The sequence below is a fragment of the Dryobates pubescens genome, chromosome 7 (assembly GCF_014839835.1).
Source record: "Dryobates pubescens isolate bDryPub1 chromosome 7, bDryPub1.pri, whole genome shotgun sequence".
Lineage (NCBI taxonomy): Eukaryota > Metazoa > Chordata > Aves > Piciformes > Picidae > Dryobates > Dryobates pubescens.
The window spans coordinates 41,870,040-41,889,239 of record NC_071618.1 but is presented as its reverse complement, the minus strand read 5'-3'; the positions used below and the strand labels follow the sequence as shown (position 1 = coordinate 41,889,239).

General features: G+C 49.5%; 1 protein-coding gene across 1 annotated transcript in view; it reads right to left on the bottom strand.

Moving 5' to 3' along the window:
- Positions 1 to 546: 546 nt before the first annotated feature.
- Positions 547 to 19,200, bottom strand: part of COG3 (component of oligomeric golgi complex 3) — a 55,792-nt gene continuing 37,138 nt past the window's right edge. Inside the window, exons 17-23 of the mRNA XM_054163106.1 lie at positions 16,107 to 16,227; positions 11,470 to 11,558; positions 11,232 to 11,366; positions 8,545 to 8,620; positions 5,502 to 5,629; positions 3,609 to 3,707; positions 547 to 1,163 (exon numbers count right to left, since the gene is read on the bottom strand). Coding sequence (XP_054019081.1) covers positions 1,134 to 1,163; positions 3,609 to 3,707; positions 5,502 to 5,629; positions 8,545 to 8,620; positions 11,232 to 11,366; positions 11,470 to 11,558; positions 16,107 to 16,227 — 678 coding nt within the window. The 3' untranslated portion in view covers positions 547 to 1,133. The remainder of the gene's footprint in view (positions 1,164 to 3,608; positions 3,708 to 5,501; positions 5,630 to 8,544; positions 8,621 to 11,231; positions 11,367 to 11,469; positions 11,559 to 16,106; positions 16,228 to 19,200) is intronic.

Sequence of the window (19,200 nt, the reverse complement as noted above, 5' to 3'; positions counted from 1 at the left end):
ACTTCAGCCCCTTTCCCCACCTGAAGCAAGGCAACACCACCATCTGACCTTGGGTAGGGCCAAAAAAAACACCCCCCACCTCACATTAACCTGGGAATCTCAATGCTCAGTTCTGCTGGGAAGCCTCTGGGAACAAGCAGTTCCCTCAGAAACAACAGAAATCCTACTGCACAGCTTTCCATTGCAAATCCCAAGGAACTGAGATCCTTCATGTGGAGAGAGGTTAGAGCTTGAAACCTCAGGTCTGACCCTCACAGCTCCCAGGCTTTCCATTGCAAATCCCAAGGAACTGAGATCCTTCATGTGGAGAGAGGTTAGAGCTTGGAACCTCAGGTCTGACCCTCACAGCTCCCAGGCTTTCAATTGCAAATCCCAAGGAACTGAGGTCCTTTATGTGGAGAGAGGTTAGAGCTTGGAACCTCAGGTCTGACCCTCACAGCTCCCAGGCTTTCCATTGCAAATCCCAAGGAACTGAGGTCCTTTATGTGGAGTGAGGTTAGAGCTTGGAACCTCAGGTCTGACCTCACAGCTCCCAGGCACAACAGCACATCCAGTGTCTCAAGAAAAGCTTTGTGTGCAGTAAAAGTTCTCCCAACTAAGAATTCCTGGATCATGTGGAAGCACATGGTGGATTATCAGGATTCTGGGAGGGGGGCAGTCACACCAATGTGCTTATCTCCAAGCCCTGCAGACACCAATACCTGTGCTTTCTTTCCAGCTTTGTCTAGGAAAGTGTGGCTTTGCACAGCAACCTGGGAAAAAGGAAAGCAAGATTTGGATGTGGGGAAGGCTCCACAATTTCAGCTTCAAAAGCACCTGGGCTAAGGCAGCAACTGAGCTTCCCTAAGAGTGATCAGCCAAGAGCTTCTTGGGTTTGGTTTCTATCCCCTCCACATCTCAAGCCAATGAATGGGAAAGACCTTTAACCAAAAGTGTTTGTTGGGTGGGTTTTTTTTGGTGGTGGTTGGGGGTTTTTTTCCTTCCTAAAACATGGTTATAAGCAGACTGGGGAGTGTTGATGCCAACTGGACTGCACAGTTACATCCTTCATTTACTTCAACCAAATGTCTTTGCATTCCCTTCACTGTCTGGCATTCAGCTGAAGCCTATTTCCAAGCAGCTTCACTGTTGGGCTATTTTGACATGGATAAGAGCAAGTTGACCTGAAAGACAAAAGGAAAGCCTCCATTAGACACAGCAGCAAAGGTTATAACTGATGTACTACACTGTACCCTTTAAACAGTACTCCAGGAAGGCCCAAGGAGTCTTGGGCAAATCAGGAGGAGACAGCTACAAAGCAAGGGGCCAGAATTTCCAGTCAAGTGCCTACTCACAGGCTTGCTAAAAGGCAGTTGAAGAGTAGAGTAGTAGAGTATAGAGAGTATAGAATAAACTTGTAGAGTAGAATAGAGTAGAGTAGTAGAGTATAGAGAGTACAGAATAGAGTTGTAGAGTAGACTATGGTAGAGTAGACTATGGTAGAGTAGACTATGGTAGAGTAGACTATGGTGGAGTGGAGTGGAGTGGAGTGGAGTGGAGTGGAGTGGAGTGGAGTGGAGTGGAGTGGAGTGGAGTGGAGTGGAGTGGAGTGGAGTGGAGTGGAGTGGAGTGGAGTGGAGTGGAGTGGAGTGGAGTGGAGTGGAGTGGAGTGGAGTGGAGTGGAGTAGCATAGCATAGAATTAACCAGGTTGGAAAAGGGTTCTGCACACTGGCCACAACAACCCCATGCAGTGCTACAGGCTGGGGTCAGAGTGGCTGGAGAGCAGCCAGGCAGAAAGGGACCTGGGGGGACTGGTTGATAGCAGGCTGAACAACAGCCAGCAGTGTGCCCAGGTGGCCAAGAAGGCCAAGGGCATCCTGGCCTGCATCAGGAAGAGTGTGGCCAGCAGGAGCAGGGAAGTCGTTGTGCCCCTGGACTCAGCACTGGTTAGGCCACACCTTGAGTCCTGTGTCCAGTTCTGGGCCCCTCAGTTTAGGAAAGATGTTGAGTTGCTGGAAGGTGTCCAGAGAAGGGCAACAAAGCTGGGGAGGGGTCTGGAGCACAGCCCTGTGAGGAGAGGCTGAGGGAGCTGGGGTTGCTTAGCCTGGAGAAGAGGAGGCTCAGGGGAGACCTCATTGCTGTTTACAAGTCCCTGAAGGGAGGTTGTAGCCAGGTGGGGCTTGGTCTCTTCTCCCAGGCAAGCAGCACCAGAACAAGAGGACACAGTCTCAAGCTGCACCAGGGGAGGCTTAGGCTGGATGTTAGGAAGAAATTCTTCCCAGCAAGAGAGATTGGCCATTGGGATGTGCTGCCCAGGGAGGTGGTGGAGTCACCATCCCTGGAGGTGTTTAGGAAGAGCCTGGCTGGGGTGCTTGGTGCCATGGTTTAGTTGATCAGATGGTGTTGGGTGACAGGTTGGGCTGGATGATCTCGAAGGCCTTTTCCCCCCTGGTTAATTCTGTATTCTGTCAGAGCATCCTAATACAGAGAACTCTTAACCTCAATCATCTCTGAGATTAAAGACCTTATCATGCAGGGCTACATTTCCACAAACATCTGCACATTTTCCCCAATGCAATGTGCTTCAAAGGAACCTTGGTAATTCTTTCTCATACTTGTAAAAGTAAAAGCTGCTGCTTTAGTTGTCAAAAGCAAGACTTAATGTGGTGGGTTGAAATGTCACCCCCCCCAACATTAACTTTGCCAGACCAGCTCAGCTGGAAGCAAATGGAAGCTTCATGCACAGAGGCTTTTTAAAAGCCTATTCAGGAGAGGAGAAGGTGGAGAGGAGAAGGAGAAGGAGGAGAGGAGAAGGAGAAGGAGGAGAAGGAGGAGAAGGAGGAGAGGAGAAGGAGAAGGAGGAGAGGGAGGAGAGGGAGGAGAGGGAGGAGAGGGAGGAGAAGGAGGAGAAGGAGGAGAAGGAGGAGAAGGAGGAGAAGGAGGAGAAGGAGGAGAAGGAGGAGAAGGAGGAGAAGGAGGAGAAGGAGGAGAAGGAGGAGAAGGAGGAGAAGGAGGAGAAGGAGGAGAAGGAGGAGAAGGAGGAGAAGGAGGAGAAGGAGGAGAAGGAGGAGGAGAAGGAGGAGAAGGAGGAGAAGGAGGAGGAGAAGGAGGAGAAGGAGGAGGAGAAGGAGGAGAAGGAGGAGAAGGAGGAGGAGAAGGAGGAGAAGGAGAAGAAGGAGAAGAAGGAGGAGAAGGAGGAGAAGGAGGAGAAGGAGAAGGGACAAGACCAGACTGGAAAAGACCTTTGAGGTCATTGAGTCCAACCTATCACTCAACACCATCTAATCAACTAAACCATGGCACTGGCTTTGATACCTCCCTGAAAACACAATGCCCAGTACTGGGCAAGACTCTGCCATGGCATTGTACTAAACCTCAGCCACATGCATGACCACCTTCAGCTTGAAACCTCCACTGGATATTCACTACAGAGCACAAGGAAAAGAGCCCCTCTCAGCTGGGAGCCTAGAGTTCAGCTAAAGCCCCAGAATGAAGCAGAATAGTAAGTGAAATATTCTGAACCCTGAAAACAATAAAAATGGGGGGGGGGGGGAGGGGAGGAAACAGAGTTTTAAACAGCCAGTCACATGAAACAACACCTGAGGAAGCAGGAAGCTACAGTTCATACCTGTTCCATTGAAGGACAAGCTATGATCTGGATATCTTCATCACTAAACTCTTCCTTTAACACAGCATGGAGCTTCTGGAACATCTGCTGAATGTTATTCTTTTAAAAGGAAAGAAAGGGGGAAAAAAAACCTCAGTGGTAAAGAAACACAACACTCATCTCCAACATGAATAAGCAATAGGTGCAGGGAATAGCTACTGAAGTGACCAGGGAGGGAGAGTGATTTTCAGGGCAAGCCCCCAGACAGCCATGAGGGATCCACACAGGCTGCAAGATACAAACTTCAGCTAAGATCTTCATAGAATCATAGTATCAGTCAGGGTTGGAAGGGACCACAAGGATCATCCAGTTCCAACCCCCCTGCCATGGGCAGGGACACCCCACTTTAGATCAGGCTGGCCAGAGCCTCATCCAGCCTGGGCTTAAACACCTCCAGGGATGGAGCCTCAACCACCTCCCTGGACAACCCATTCCAGGGCTTCACCACTCTCATGGGGAAGAACTTCCTCCTCACCTCCAGCCTCAATCTCCTCACCTCCAGCTTCATTCCATTCCCCCTAGTCCTATCACTACCTGAGATCCTGAGCAGTCCCTCCCCAGCCTTCTTGTAGCCCCCTTCAGATCCTGGAAGGCCACAATGAGGTCACCTGGGAGCCTTCTCTTCTCCAGACTGAACAGCCCCAACTCCTTCAGTCTGTCCTCACAGGAGAGGTGCTCCAGCCCTCTGCTCATCCCCCTGGCCCTTCTCTGGACACCTTCCAGCACCTCCAGATCCCTCTTGGAATAGGGGCTCCAGAACTGGAGGCAGGACTCCAGGTGGGGTCTCAGCAGAGCTGAGCAGAGGGGGAGAATCCCCTCCCTTGCCCTGCTGGCCACACTTCTCTTGCTGCAGCCCAGGATTTGGTTGGCTTTCCAGGCTGCAAGTGCACACTGAGAGCTCCTGGTGAGCTTCTCCTCCCCCAGCACCCCCAAGTCTCTCTCCTCAGGGCTGCTTTCCAGCCAGTCCCTGCCCAGCCTGGATTTGTGCCTGGGATTGCCTCCACCCAGATGCAGCACCCTGCCCTTGCTCTTGTTGAACCTCATGTGGTTGGCTTGTGCCCACCTCTCCAGCCTGTCAAGGTCCATAGAATCTATCATAGAATCATTAAGGTTGGAAAAGACCTCAGAGGTCATCAAGTCCAACCTGTCACCCAACACCTCAGGACTAACTAAACCATGGCTTCAAGTGCCACCTCCAATCCCTTTTTGAACACCTCCAGGGATGGTGACTCCACCACCTCCCTGGGCAGCACATTCCAATGGCCAATAACTCTCTCTCTGTGAAGAACTTTCTCCTCACCTGGAGCCTAAACTTCCCCTGGTGCAGCTTGACACTGTGTCCTCTTGTGCTGGTTGCCTGGGAGAAGAGACCAAGCCCCACCTGGCTACAACCTCCCTTCAGGTAGTTGTAGAGAGCAAGAAGGTCTGCCCTGAGCCTCCTCTTCTCCAGGCTAAGCAACCCCAGCTCCCTCAGCCTCCCCTCACAGGGCTGTGCTGCAGACCCCTCCCCAGCCTCATTGCCCTTCTCTGGACACGTTCAAATGTCTCAATGTCCTTCTTCAATTGAGGGTCCCAGAACTGCCTATCCTCACAACAGAGGTGTTGCAGCCCTTGGATCACCTCTGTGGCTCTCCTCTGGACTCACTCCAACAGAGGGGTGTGTGTGAAGCATGCCTGCACAGACACACTCACAAATACAAGCATCCACAGTTACAGAGATACATCACAAACGCTACCACACAAACACAGAAACACAACAGGTGAGCAATAGCACAGCAGCTGTTTGAAGTCTTTGAGCCAAGGAAGGCCCAGCACCGCACAACAATGTGCTGAAGGCCACCTAGCAGCACTCACCCTAACTGGCTTGAACAAGATGAGTTCAGTATCTTTGTTGGACAGGTACAAGGACATGCTTCGCAGCGTGGATGGCAGCTTTGTCTTGATTGTCTTGTAAGCAGAGGAGACCAGATCATTGAGCTTTGCTGAAAGGAAAAGAAAACATCTGCAGCAGGCTGAGGTGGAGCTCTGCTAGCTGACATCCACACTCCAGAGGAACTCCTGACCTCAGTGCCAGGAAAGATTATGGAGCAGGTCATCCTGAGTGCAATCACGCAACACTTAGAGGATGGCCAAGGGATCAGGCCCAGCCAGCATGGGTTTAGGAAGGGCAGGTCCTGCCTGACCAACCTGATCTCCTTCTATGATCAGGTGACCCGCCTGGTGGATGTGGGGAGGCCTGTGGATGTAGTCTACCTGGACCTCAGCAAGGCCTTTGACACCGTTCCCCATAGCAAACTCCTGGCCAAGCTGTCAGCCCATGGCTTGGATGGGAGCACACTGAGATGGGTTAGGAACTGGCTGGAGGGCCGAGCCCAGAGAGTGGTAGTGAATGGTGCCACATCCAGCTGGCAGCCAGTCACCAGTGGTGTGCCCCAGGGATCAGTACTGGGCCCCATGCTCTTTAACATCTTTATTGATGATCTGGACGAGGGCATCGAGTCCATCATCAGTAAGTTTGCTGACGACACCAAGCTGGGGGCAGGAGTTGATCTGCTGGAGGGTAGAGAGGCTCTGCAGAGGGACCTCGACAGGCTGGGCAGATGGGCAGAGTCCAACGGCATGAGATTTAACACATCCAAGTGCCGGGTTCTGCACATTGGCCACAGCAACCCCATGCAGAGCTACAGGCTGGGGTCAGAGTGGCTGGAGAGCAGTCAGGCTGAGAGGGACCTGGGGGTGCTGGTCGACGGTAGACTGAACATGAGCCTGCAGTGTGCCCAGGCAGCTAAGAGGGCCAATGGCATCCTGGCCTGCATCAGGAACAGTGTGGCCAGCAGGAGCAGGGAGGTCATTCTGCCCCTGTACACTGCACTGGTTAGGCCGCACCTTGAGTACTGTGTCCAGTTCTGGGCCCCTCAGTTTAGGAAGGAGGTTGACTTGCTGGAACGAGTCCAGAGAAGAGCAACAAAGTTGGTGAGGGGTTTGGAACATAAGCCCTACGAGGAGAGGCTGAGGGAGCTGGGGTTGCTTAGCCTGGAGAAGAGGAGACTCAGGGGTGACCTTATTACTCTCTACAACTACCTGAAGGGAGGTTGTAGACAGACGGATGTTGGTCTCTTCTCCCAGGCAAGCAGTACCAGAACAAGAGGACACAGTCTCAGGCTGCGCCAGGGGAGATACAGGCTGGATGTTAGAAAAAAGTTCTATACAGAAAGAGTGATTGCACATTGGAATGGGCTGCCTGGGGAGGTGGTGGAGTCACCATCACTGGAGGTTTTTAGGAGAAGACTTGACGGGGTACTTGGTGCTGTGGGTTAGTTGCTTGGGCGGAGTTGGATTGGTTGATGGGTTGGACGCGATGATCTTGAAGGTCTCTTCCAACCTGGTTTATTCTATGTATTCTATGTATTCCTCCACTTTACTGGGGCCGATCATAACCACAATCGTTGAATCAATAAGGTTGGAAAAGACCTCAGAGATCATCAAGTCCAACCTAGCACCCAGCACCTCAGCACTAACTCAACCATGGCACCAAGTGCCACATCCAATCTCCTCTTAAACACCTCTAGGGATGGGGACTCCACCACCTCCCTGGGCAGCACATTCCAATGGCCAATCTCTCTTTCTGGGAAGAACTTCTTCCTAACATCCAGCCTAAACTTCCCCTGGCACAGCTTGAGACTGTGTCCTCTTGTTCTGGTGCTGGTTGCCTGGGAAAAGAGACCAACCCCCACCTGGCTACAACCTCCCTTCAGGTAGTTGCAGAGAGCAAGAAGGTCTCCCCTGAGCCTCCTCTTCTCCAGGCTAAGCAACCCCAGCTCCCTCAGCCTCTCCTCACAGGGCTGTGCTCAAGGCCTCTCCCCAGCCTCGTTGTCCTTCTCAGGACACCTTCAAGTCTCTCAATGTCCTTCTTAAACTGAGGGGCCCAGAACTGGACACAGGACTCAAGGTGTGGCCTAACCACTGCTGAGTCCAGGGGCAGAATGTCCTCCCTGCTCCTGCTGGCCACACTGTTCCGGATGCAGGCCAGGATGCCATTGGCCTTCTCGGCCACCTGGGCAGCTGGAGAGCAGGTGAAAGAAAGAGGGCAGGGCCTGTGCTGTGCAGTATCAGCCCATCATGGCCACTTTTCAGACCTGCTGAAGACAAAAGCCTCACTTTCCCTGCAGAAAGTGCATCCAAGCCATTTATGCAAGCTACCCCATCCTCCTGAGTTTCCCAAAGTAACAGACTCCCAGCAGCTACAAAGCTGCACAACCTGAGCTAGCTTCCATGCTCCTGCTCTGGCAGGGGGCTGGACTCGATCTTCAGAGGTGCCTTCTGGCCCCTAGCAGCCTGTGATCCTGGGAATCAGGCTACCCCTAGAAAACTTGCCTAGAAAAGGAACTGCTGGGAAATACACAGTGCTAGTGAAGAGACCAGCCCATCAGAAACTCCCCTGGCTGACCACATGCCACATCTCTCAGGAGGGAGCAGCACAACCCCATGCAGTGCTGCAGGCTGGGGGCAGAGAGGCTGAGAGCAGCCAGGCACAAAGGGACCTGGGGGGACTGGTTGAGCATGAGCCAGCAGTGTGCCCAGGTGGCCAAGAAGGCCAATGGCATCCTGACCTGTATTAGGAATAGTGTGGCCAGCAGGAGCAGGGAAGTCATTGTGCCCCTGGACTCAGCACTGGTTAGGCCACACCTTGAGTCCTGTGTCCAGTTCAGGGCCTTTTTGCTCCACTTTATAGTTTTCAGAAGTCTCAGAGTAGTAAATGATCACAGAATCACCAAGGTTGGATGAGACCCCCCAAAGATCATCAAGCCCAACCTGTCACCACAGACCTCATGACTAAAATGATCATGGCTTTACCAAGCACCTCAGAGGTAAGATGGACATAAAAGGAAGCAAGTACCTGGCTGTGCCCAAGGCTGCTGTGAAAGGCTGTACCTGGGACCTCCTTGAGTGGCCATTGTTTTTAAAGCAGCTACCTGCAACAAGCACAATCAACAAAGTGATTTTTCCTTCAGCTGAATCCACCACCAAGTGACCAAGTAACAATGGCACAAGTCTCTTAGACACTGCAGCAAAGAGAATCTCCCCTTCTCTCTCTCTCTCTCTCTTCTGTGCCCTCACTTAACAACACACAGAGGAAGCAGCTTGAGATCCATGCAATGCAAAATCACAACCACGATTCAAAATGGGATTAAACTTGCCAAGAGGCTTAGGCACATAAGGATGCAAAGCCTCAAAAGAGGTTTGTACTCCAGCAGGCCAGGCAAACTACCCAGCTTTCCCAAGGAATCATCTGGATCACTTGGGTCATCGACCAGCCTTGCCAGTCACTCATCTATGGAGGCATCTGAGGGGATGCCACTGGCCCTCACCCCACCAGCAAATTCAATCCTGGCATATTCTAAGCTCCCCAAACACAGCAGCTGGGACATTCAGGATGTCCATGCAGTGCTGCAGCCCAGGCTTCTGAGATGTCATGTCACTTATTCTCAGCACAGGAAGAGCCAGGACACACTTTTCTTGCTTCAGGAGGAACAGATGCTGCTGTGTAGTTTGCTCAGGATGGCTGGAGACTCTGAGCCCTCAAGCAGGCTCCAGAAAGAAGTGTACTGTGACAAGGCTTCTTTTTGGGGGGGGCTTGTTTGGTTTTCCCCCTCCTATTCCCTATAACTTTCAGGCCAACTTGTGTTAGGATGTTCTGTCACAAACAGGACTTGCAAGGCAAGCCCTGCTCAGCAAGCAGCTCACTGTTGGAGCAGGCTGTTTTCAGACAGCTTTGGAAGGTTGTTTAGTCTCTGACTTGGAAAAGAATGTAAGCATCTTGTGACTGAGGAGAAGAAACTGGGCAGAATTGGCTTGGATGTGGTACAAATATTGGTTGGTTGTTTTAGCCTATTGTATGCCTCAATTCCACACATGCCAGTGGAGAAAGCCCAATGGAGATGTGACACATGTGCCTTCTGGCAGGCTATATATCCCTGCTGTGTAATGTAACAAACATCTTTGCCTGCTTACATCTTGCCCTGGAAGCTGTGCTCAGGGTGGTTGGACACCTGTACAACAACACAGCAGCAAATTCAATCCTGGCATATTCTAAGCTCCCCAAACACAGCAGCTGGGACATTCAGGATGTCCATGCAGTGCTGCAGCCCAGGCTTCTGAGATGTCATGTCACTTATTCTCAGCACAGGAAGAGCCAGGACACACTTTTCTTGCTTCAGGAGGAACAGATGCTGCTGTGTAGTTTGCTCAGGATGGCTGGAGACTCTGAGCCCTCAAGCAGGCTCCAGAAAGAAGTGTACTGTAACAAGGCTTCTTTTTGGGGGGGGCTTGTTTGGTTTTCCCCCTCCTATTCCCTATAACCTTTCAGGCCAACTTATGTTAGGATGTTCCGTCACAAACAGGACTTGCAAGGCAAGCCCTGCTCAGCAAGCAGCTCACTGTAGGAGCAGGCTGTTTTCAGACAGCTTTGGAAGGTTGTTTAGTCTCTGACTTGGAAAAGAATGTAAGCATCTTGTGACTGAGGAGAAGAAACTGGGCAGAATTGGCTTGGATGTGGTACAAATATTGGTTGGTTGTTTTAGCCTATTGTATGCCTCAATTCCACACATGCCAGTGGAGAAAGCCCAATGGAGATGTGACACATGTGCCTTCTGGCAGGCTATATATCCCTGCTGTGTAATGTAACAAACATCTTTGCCTGCTTACATCTTGCCCTGGAAGCTGTGCTCAGGGTGGTTGGACTCCTGTACAACAACACAGCAGCAAATTCAATCCTGGCATATTCTAAGCTCCCCAAACACAGCAGCTGGGACATTCAGGATGTCCATGCAGTGCTGCAGCCCAGGCTTCTGAGATGTCATGTCACTTATTCTCAGCACAGGAAGAGCCAGGACAGACTTTTCTTGCTTCAGGAGGAACAGATGCTGCTGTGTAGTTTGCTCAGGATGGCTGGAGATGCTGAGCCCTCAAGCAGGTTCCAGAAAGAAGTGTACTGTGACAAGGCTTCTTTCCTGAGGGGGCTTGTTTGATTTCCCCACCTCCCCTTATTCCCTATGACCTTTCAGACCAACTTGTGTTAGGATGCTCTGTCACGAACAGGACTTGCAAGGCAAGCCCTGCTCAGCAAGCAGCTCACTGGTATCAAATATACCAAGAGCTAAAAATGCTAACACTTCCCAGCCATACTCCAAGGCCACCCTCAGGAGCATGCATGACCCAAGATTGGTTTGGAAGGCTTACAAGCTCAGTTAAGGTAGGAGTTTTCCTGCCAACAGAAGCGTCCCTGCCAACTTCCACTGACCTCTGTTAACTCACTGAAACATTAAAGCTTCTGGATCACAAAAAGCATAAGGGTTGCTTTCTCAAACAAGCTCCTTGGTGTTCCTTCACTACATTAATCTCCAAAGGGCTTGAATAATTGTTGGTGGAGCTCAAAGGGAAGCCTGACCTTAGAATGAGGAACGCCATCACCTCCAGCGAATCAGACAGAACTAGCAGCTTCTCCTATACCCAACCTCAGTGGCAAGTCCCTGGGCCCTAGCAGTATTTCAGTCAGGTTAACAAACACACAGCATGCTCCTTTACCTTGGTCATGAACTCCTCCAGCTGCTCTGTGAACTGTTTGGTTTGCTGCTGGATGAACTGCTCACAGGCTGCTTTCAGGTGACGATCCACGTCTTTCTTAGAGTCGATGTAGTGCTCCCTGATTTCTGGAGTGCCCTAGAACAGAAGGCCAACAATTCTCTCCTTTTGCTTTGCCAGAGATCACCACCCCACTTCCAAATGGCCCACTTCTCCCCAATGCAGTAAGGCTCCATCTTACCTCCAGCAAGAACTGTATCAAGGCGTTGTTGCTGTTGAGCCGGAAAAATCTCGAAACCGCCTTGGGGTTGAGGATTTTAAAGGCTGCATCTGTGAAACAGGAAAGTCACTCAGGCTGTAAGGCAGGGGGAGGCAGCTCCAGGAATTGGAAACAACTCATAAAACACACTAATAGGCTCTTCACCACTAATGAAAAATGGCCCAGCACGGTTAGGACTGCAACGTTAATGCTCGCACTGGGGCCGGGTGTGGATTCACGAGTGCACAGGCACAGGAGCACACAAAGCTTGGCAAACTGCTTTGCAACTGCACCTATGGGTAACTTGAATCATGGAATCAATAAGGTTGGAAAAGACCTCAGAGATCATAGAATACATAGAATAAACCAGGTTGGAAGAGACCTTCAAGATCATCATGTCCAACCCATCAACCAATCCAACACCACCCAAACAACTAACCCATGGCACCAAGCACCCCATCAAGTCTCCTCCTGAAAACCTCCAATGATGGTGACTCCACCAAGTCATCAAGTCCAACCTGTCACCCAACACCTCAGCACTAACTAAACCATGACACCAAATGCCACATCCAATCCCTTTTTGAACACCTCCAGGGATGGTGACTCCACCACCTCCCTGGGCAGCACATTCCAATGGCCAACAGCTCTCTCTGTGAAGAGCTTTCTCCTCACCTCCAGCCTAAACTTCCCCTGGCACAACTTGAGACTGTGTCCTCTTGTGCTGGTGCTGGTTGCCTGGGAGAAGAGATCAACCCCAGCTGGCTACAACCTCCCTTAAGGTAGTTGTAGGCAGCAAGAAGGTCTCCCCTGAAGAGGGTACATGGTTGCATGGTTAGTTGATTAGATGGTGTTGGATGATAGGCTGGACTTGATGATCTCGAAGGTCTCTTCCAACCCGGTTTATTCTATTCTATTCCTCTTCTCCAGGCTAAGCAACCCCAGCTCCCTCAGCCTCTCCTCACAGGGCTGTGCTCCAGACCTCTCCCCAGCCTTGTTGCCCTTCTCTGGATGTGTTCAAGTGTCTCAATGTCCTTCTTAAATCTAACAGTTGTGCAGCCTAAATGGATAAACCAATGACTTACCAAATGACTGCTACTTGCTGCAGTGTTTCAGCACACAAATTCTGCAAGCTCTTCTCCTTCTGTAGTTAGAGGGTAGAAGGGCTCTGCAGAGGGACCTTGACTGGCTGGACAGATGGGCAGAGTCCAACAGGATGGCATTTAACAAGTCCAAGTGCCAGGTGCTGTACTTTGGCCACAGCAACCCCATGCAGAGCTACAGGCTGGGGTCACAGTGGCAGGAGAGCAGCCAGGCAGAGAGGGACCTGGGGGTACTGGTTGATAGTAGGCTGAACATGAGCCTGCAGTGGGCCCAGGCAGCCAAGAGGGCCAATGGCATCCTGGCCTGCATTAGGAATAGTGTGGCCAGCAGGAGCAGGGAAGTCATTGTGCCCCTGGACTCAGCACTGGCTAGGTCACACCTTGAGTCCTGTGTCCAGTTCTGGGCCCCTCAGTTTAGGAAGGACATTGAGACACTTGAACATGTCCAGAGAAGGGCAATGAGGCTGGGGAGAGGCCTTGAGCACAGCCCTGGCAATGAGGCTGAGGGAGCTGGGGTTGCTTAGCCTGGAGAAGAGGAGGCTCAGGGGAGACCTTCTTGCTCTCTACAGCTCCCTGCAGGGAGGTTGTAGGCAGGTGGGGGTTGGTCTCTTCTCCCAGGCAACCAGCAGCAGAACAAGAGGACACAGTCTCAAGTTGTGCCAGGGGAGGTTTAGGCTGGAGGTTAGGAAGAAGTTCTTCCCAGAAAGAGAGATTGGCCACTGGAATGTGCTGCCCAGGGAGGTGGTGGAGTCACCATCACTGGAGGTGTTTAGGAAGAGACTGGATGGGGTGCTTGGAGCCATGGTTTAGTTAGCCCTGAGGTGCTGGGTGCTAGGTTGGACTTGATGGTCTCTGAGGTCTTTTCCAACCTTGTTGATTCTATGATTTATCATCCTACATATCCATGCATTGTTTGCACTACAAAAGCATTTCTGCCCCCCTCTTGCTGTGTAAAACAGAAGGGAATTAAGATGCAAGAGTTAAAGTGCTGTCACAGGCATTAAACACAAGGAACACTCTGTATGTAAGCATGCAGGATTTGCACTGTGCTAAGAACTTGCACTCCTATGCAGTTAAGAAGACCACAGAAAATGATCCCTTTTGCTCTCTTCATGGACTTCCTAGAAAAGTCACTGACTCCAAAAAGAGACCAAGATCTTGATGAAAAGCCTATGAGGTAGTCACAGGGTGAGCCACTGTATGCTTCAGCCCCATGAGCCCTCTCATTACACTACTTCAAACAGCCCCCCCAAACTGGGCAGAAGGATGATCTTTACATTAAGCAGTGTCCCTTTGTCTGGCAAACCCAAATGAAGTTTTCCATCCCCTGTGCAGAAAGCACACAGTAAAACCTCTATTAGCAGTGTTATTTTCCTTCTGTAACTCATCCCAAACACCAAAGCACTACCTGCCCATGCTACTCCACATGAGGAATTAAGCATAATGTACACCTTTTCAGCACCACTGCCACCACCCACTATGAAGAAAGTGTTTCCCATTACTTACCACTACCATGTGGAAAGCACTGGCTGGCACAAAAATTTATTCAGTTAAGTGAAGATGGAGAACAAACTTGTGTGTCAGCCAGGACAAGACACCAAAAGGATGTATTTGCCCTTTAGCCTCCAGTCAACTAGAAGCTACTCAACAGGTAGGTGGTTTTATTGATGTTCAAATGCAACAGGGGAAAGGGTTAGTGTGAGAGTTGCTTGCTTCAGTGTTAAAACAGCAGCACATTAGATGGCAGGAAAGAAGAGTCCTTTCTTCAGCTTTCTCTTCTGGAGTGGAAGGACAGAAACTTGGCATGCTTCAAGTTACTTTTCCCATTGTCTCTGTAAACTGGACAAGTGCATGACAGTATTGAGAGAGGTTTTCTTCAGCATTTTATATAGGAACCATAGCATGAATTCAGGAACCATAGCATGGAATGAAGCTGGAGGTGGGGAGATTCAGACTGGAAGAGAGGAAGAAGTTCTTCACCATGAGAGTGATGAAGCCCTGGGATGGGTTGTTCAGGGAGATGGTTGAGGCCCCATCCCTGAAGGTGTTTAAGAGCAGGCTGGATGAGGCTCTGGCCAGGCTGATCTAGTGTGGGGTGTCCCTGCCCATGGCAGGGGGGTTGGAACTAGATGATCCTTGTGCTCCCTTCCAACCCTGACTGATACTATGATAGTGTGACTATAAACCACTCTACTTTCCATTCCTACAGCAGACATGGGTGCTACATAAAACCACTCAACAATGCTGTTTACTGAACTTGCAACACAAGAAATCCTTTCCAAAGCTAAAGAAAGGGATAAGGAATCTTGATTTGTTCTAGGCAAGTCAAATGTGTGTTGTTAAATCCACCTGCTGAACAGCAGTAACCAAAGACACTCCTTTAAACTCTATTTTCCATTCCTGCAGCAGGCATGGGTGCTACATAAAACCACTCAACAATGCTGTTTACTGAACTTGCAATACAAGGAATCCTTTCCAAAGCTAAGGAAAGGGATAAGGAATCTTGATGTGTTCTAGGCAAGTCAAATGTGTGTTGTTAAATCCACCTGCTGAACAGCAGTAACCAAAGATACTCCTTAAAACTCTATTTTCCATTCCTACAGCAGACATGGGTGCTACATAAAACCACTCAACAATGCTGTTTACTGAACTTGCAACACAAGGAATCCTTTCCAAAGCTAAGGAAAGGGATAAGGAATCTTGATTTGTTCTAGGCAAGTCAAATGTGTGTTGTTAAATCCACCTGCTGAACAGCAGTAACCAAAGACACTCCTTTAAACTCTATTTTCCATTCCTACAGCAGACATGGGTGCTACATAAAACCACTCAACAATGCTGTTTACTGAACTTGCAACACAAGAAATCCTTTCCAAAGCTAAGGAAAGGGATAAGGAATCTTGATTTGTTCTAGGCAAGTCAAATGTGTGTTGTTAAATCCACCTGCTGAACAGCAGTAACCAATGACACTCCTTTAAATTCTACTTTCCATTCCTGCAGCAGGCATGGGTGCTACTCAACAATGCTGTTTACTGAACTTGCAATACAAGGAATCCTTTCCAATGCTAAAGAAAGGGATAAGGAATCTTGATTTGTTCTAGGCAAGTCAAATGTGTGCTGTTAAATCCACCTGCTGAACAGCAGTAACCAAAGATGTTCCTTTTAAAGGGCCAGAAAAGGGGAAAAAAGATCTCTGTGCAATAGAAATGAAGAGTACAGAATAGAATATAGACTACAGGATTAACCTAGCTGTTCTTAAAAAAGGATTGGATAAATAGGTTAGGTTAGCAGCAAAATGCAGTGAACCACATTTCATGCAGAACTAGAGATATGTGTTAGCTACACCTTGAATTGCTCTGAGTAAGAGAAGGATTTCCTTTTGTTTTTCAGAGGAGGTAGGAACAAAGCAAGAGGTTAGAACAAGGTCATTGCAAGTGAACATAAAATAAACCCAGAACTATCTGCTGGAACATTAAGGGAGGCCAAGGCCATCCCCTTCTGTAGCCAGCAGCTGTTCAGTACCTCTAGTTTTCTTGAGGTCCAGGGAAATTTCCTTAATGGTGAAATCAGTGTGGAAAGGAGCGATTTGTTCACGGAGAATCAAGAGGTGCTTTATTAAGAACAGCTGTCCATCAACCTGGGTCTAGAGCACAAGAAGAGAAAGAACATGCATTGTGTGTTAAAACAAAAACAACCAACCAAGCAAGCACAATGAAATGAAGAGCAAAGTGTCAACACCTCCAATTTTTCATGAGTTACATCCTGTGCCAAAATCAGCACGAGCAGCCTTAGGAACGAGCTGCCGGGATTGGTTTGCAGGGCCATGAACTAAACTCTGGGGTCAACAAATTCCCCCTTCTGTTGTTCCCAACAGATTGCTCCACAGGAGCAGACTTCATTCCTTAAAGAATTGGAATTGCAGAGGGACCTTGACTGGCTGGACAGATGGGCAGAGTCCAATGGGATGGCATTTAACAAGTCCAAGTGCCGGGTGCTGCACTTTGGCCACAGCAACCCCATGCAGAGCTACAGGCTGGGGTCAGAGTGGCTGAGAGCTGCCAAACAGAGAGGGACCTGGGGGTGCTGATTGACACCCGCCTAAACATGAGCCAGCAGTGTGCCCAGGTGGCCAAGAAGGCCAATGGCATCCTGGCCTGTATTAGGAATAGTGTGGCCAGCAGGAGTAGGGAAGTCATTGTGCCCCTGGACTCTGCATTGGTTAGGCCACACCTTGAGTACTGTGTCCAGTTCTGGGCCCCTCAGTTTAAGAAGGACATTGAGACACTTGAACGTGTCCAGAGAAGGGCAACAAGGCTGGGGAGAGGCCTTGAGCACAGCCCTGTGAGGAGAGGCTGAGGGAGCTGGGGTTGCTTAGCCTGGAGAAGAGAAGGATCAGGGGTGATCTCATTGCTCTCTACAGCTCCCTGCAGGGAGGTTGTAGACAGGAAGGGGTTGGTCTCTTCTCCCAGGCAACCAGCACCAGAACAAGGGGACACAGTCTCAAGCTGTGCCAGGGGAGGTTTAGACTCAAAGTGAGGAAAAAGTTCTTCACTGAGCGAGTTGTTCATCATTGGAATGTGCTGCCCAGGGAGGTGGTGGAGTCACCATCCCTGGAGGTGTTCAAGGGGAGATTGCACGTGGCACTTGGTGCCATGGTCTAGTCGTGAGGTCTGTTGGGACAGGCTGGACTGGATGATCCTTGGGGTCTCTTCCAACCTTGGTTATACTGTGATACTGTGATACACAACCATGTTGAGGAGAGAGCTCCTCACAGAAAGAGCAATTGGCCATCGGAATGTGCTGCCCAGGGAGGTGGTGGAGTCACCATCCCTGGAGGTGCTCAGAATGGGATTGGAGGTGGCACTTGAAGCTGAGTGTTGGTGCTGAGGTGTTGGGTGACAGGTTGGACTTGATGATCTCTGAGGTCTTTTCCAGCCTTGTTGATTCTATGATTCTAGTACTAAATGTCCACATTAAGCACAGGTACCCATTATCTGAAAGACGCAAAGGGACTTCTTCCTAAGAGCCAGGAATTATTCCCTGTAAATCACTGCATTTTTGTCTGAAAACACATGAGGTTCTAAAGTATTAGTTTTTAATCATTATGATAAGGCAGTTAATGGATCTGTAACACCCTGGGATTGACTGTGCTACTTGTGCAAAGGTCTGACAAGGCATTTAGAAAAGAATAGGAATAGGAAAAGGCAAAGGAATAGGAAAGGAAGGGGAAGGGGGAAAGGGAAGGGGGAAAGGGAAGGGGGAAAGGGAAGGGGGAAAGGGAAGGGGGAAAGGGAAGGGGGAAAGGGAAGGGGGAAAGGGAAGGGGGAAAGGGAAGGGGGAAAGGGAAGGGGGAAAGGGAAGGGGGAAAGGGAAGGGGGAAAGGGAAGGGGGAAAGGGAAGGGGGAAAGGGAAGGGGGAAAGGGAAGGGGGAAAGGGAAGGGGGAAAGGGAAGGGGAAAGGAATAGGATGGGGAAAGGAATAGGATGGGGAAAGGAATAGGATGGGGAAAGGGAAAGGGATGGGAAAGGGAAAGGGATGGGAAAGGGATGGAAATGGGAAAGGGATGGAAATGGGAAAGGGATGGGAATAGTATAGAAAAACACCAGGTTGGAAAAGACCTTTTTCACAGGACACTAAAAAGAAGCAATTCCAAATTTCTAACAGACTTAACAGTCTCTAACAGCCACTACAACTTTTTGCATTACTAAATATTTACATTTTTGCCTCTCCTCTTATTCTTTTTCCCCTCCCAAATTCACTTCCTGGTTATTAGGAAGTCACTACAGTATCTGTATTCGAGGAGCTATGGCAGAAAAACAGAAGGCTCACCTCAATTACTGTAACACATAAAGTCAAATTGACTTGATGACACTGCACTGAACTCTGAGCCACACATCAGATCAAGCCTTTTGGTAACAGGCAGTTCTGAGCAGAGAGCACACAACAAATCTTCCCAGGGAGCTTAACACTTCAATGTTTTTGAACATTCAAACAATGAGGGGGAAAGAGGATCAAGCAGGGAGAACAAATACAGGGAGCTGAGCAGGAATTTTTCTTCAGGTATCACTTGACTGAATTCACATGAGTTGCAGCAGCCTGCAAATGTGATTGCTAGGATTTGTACTCCACCTGTTCAGACAGACTACCATGAGAATCATTATCTTTGCTTTACAATACATTAACCCAAACTAAAAGCAAACCCATCACTGGAGGTGTTTAGGAAGAGACTGGATGGGGCCCTTGGTGCCATGGTTTAGTTGATTAGATGGTGTTGGGTGATAGGTTGGACTTGATGGGCTGAAAGGTCTTTTCCAACTTGGTCTGGTCCATTCTATTCTATTCCTATTCCATTCCTATTCCTATTCCATTCCCATTCCTTTTCCTATTCCATTCCCTTTCCTATTCCATTCCTATTCCTATCCCATTCCTATTCCTTTTCCTATTCCATTCCTATTCCATTCCTATTCCATTCCTATTCCTATCCCATTCCTATTCCATTCCTATTCCATTCCTATTCCTATCCCATTCCTATTCCTATTCCTTTTCCTATTCCATTCCTATTCCTTTTCCTATTCCATTCCTATTCCTATCCCATTCCTATTCCATTCCTATTCCA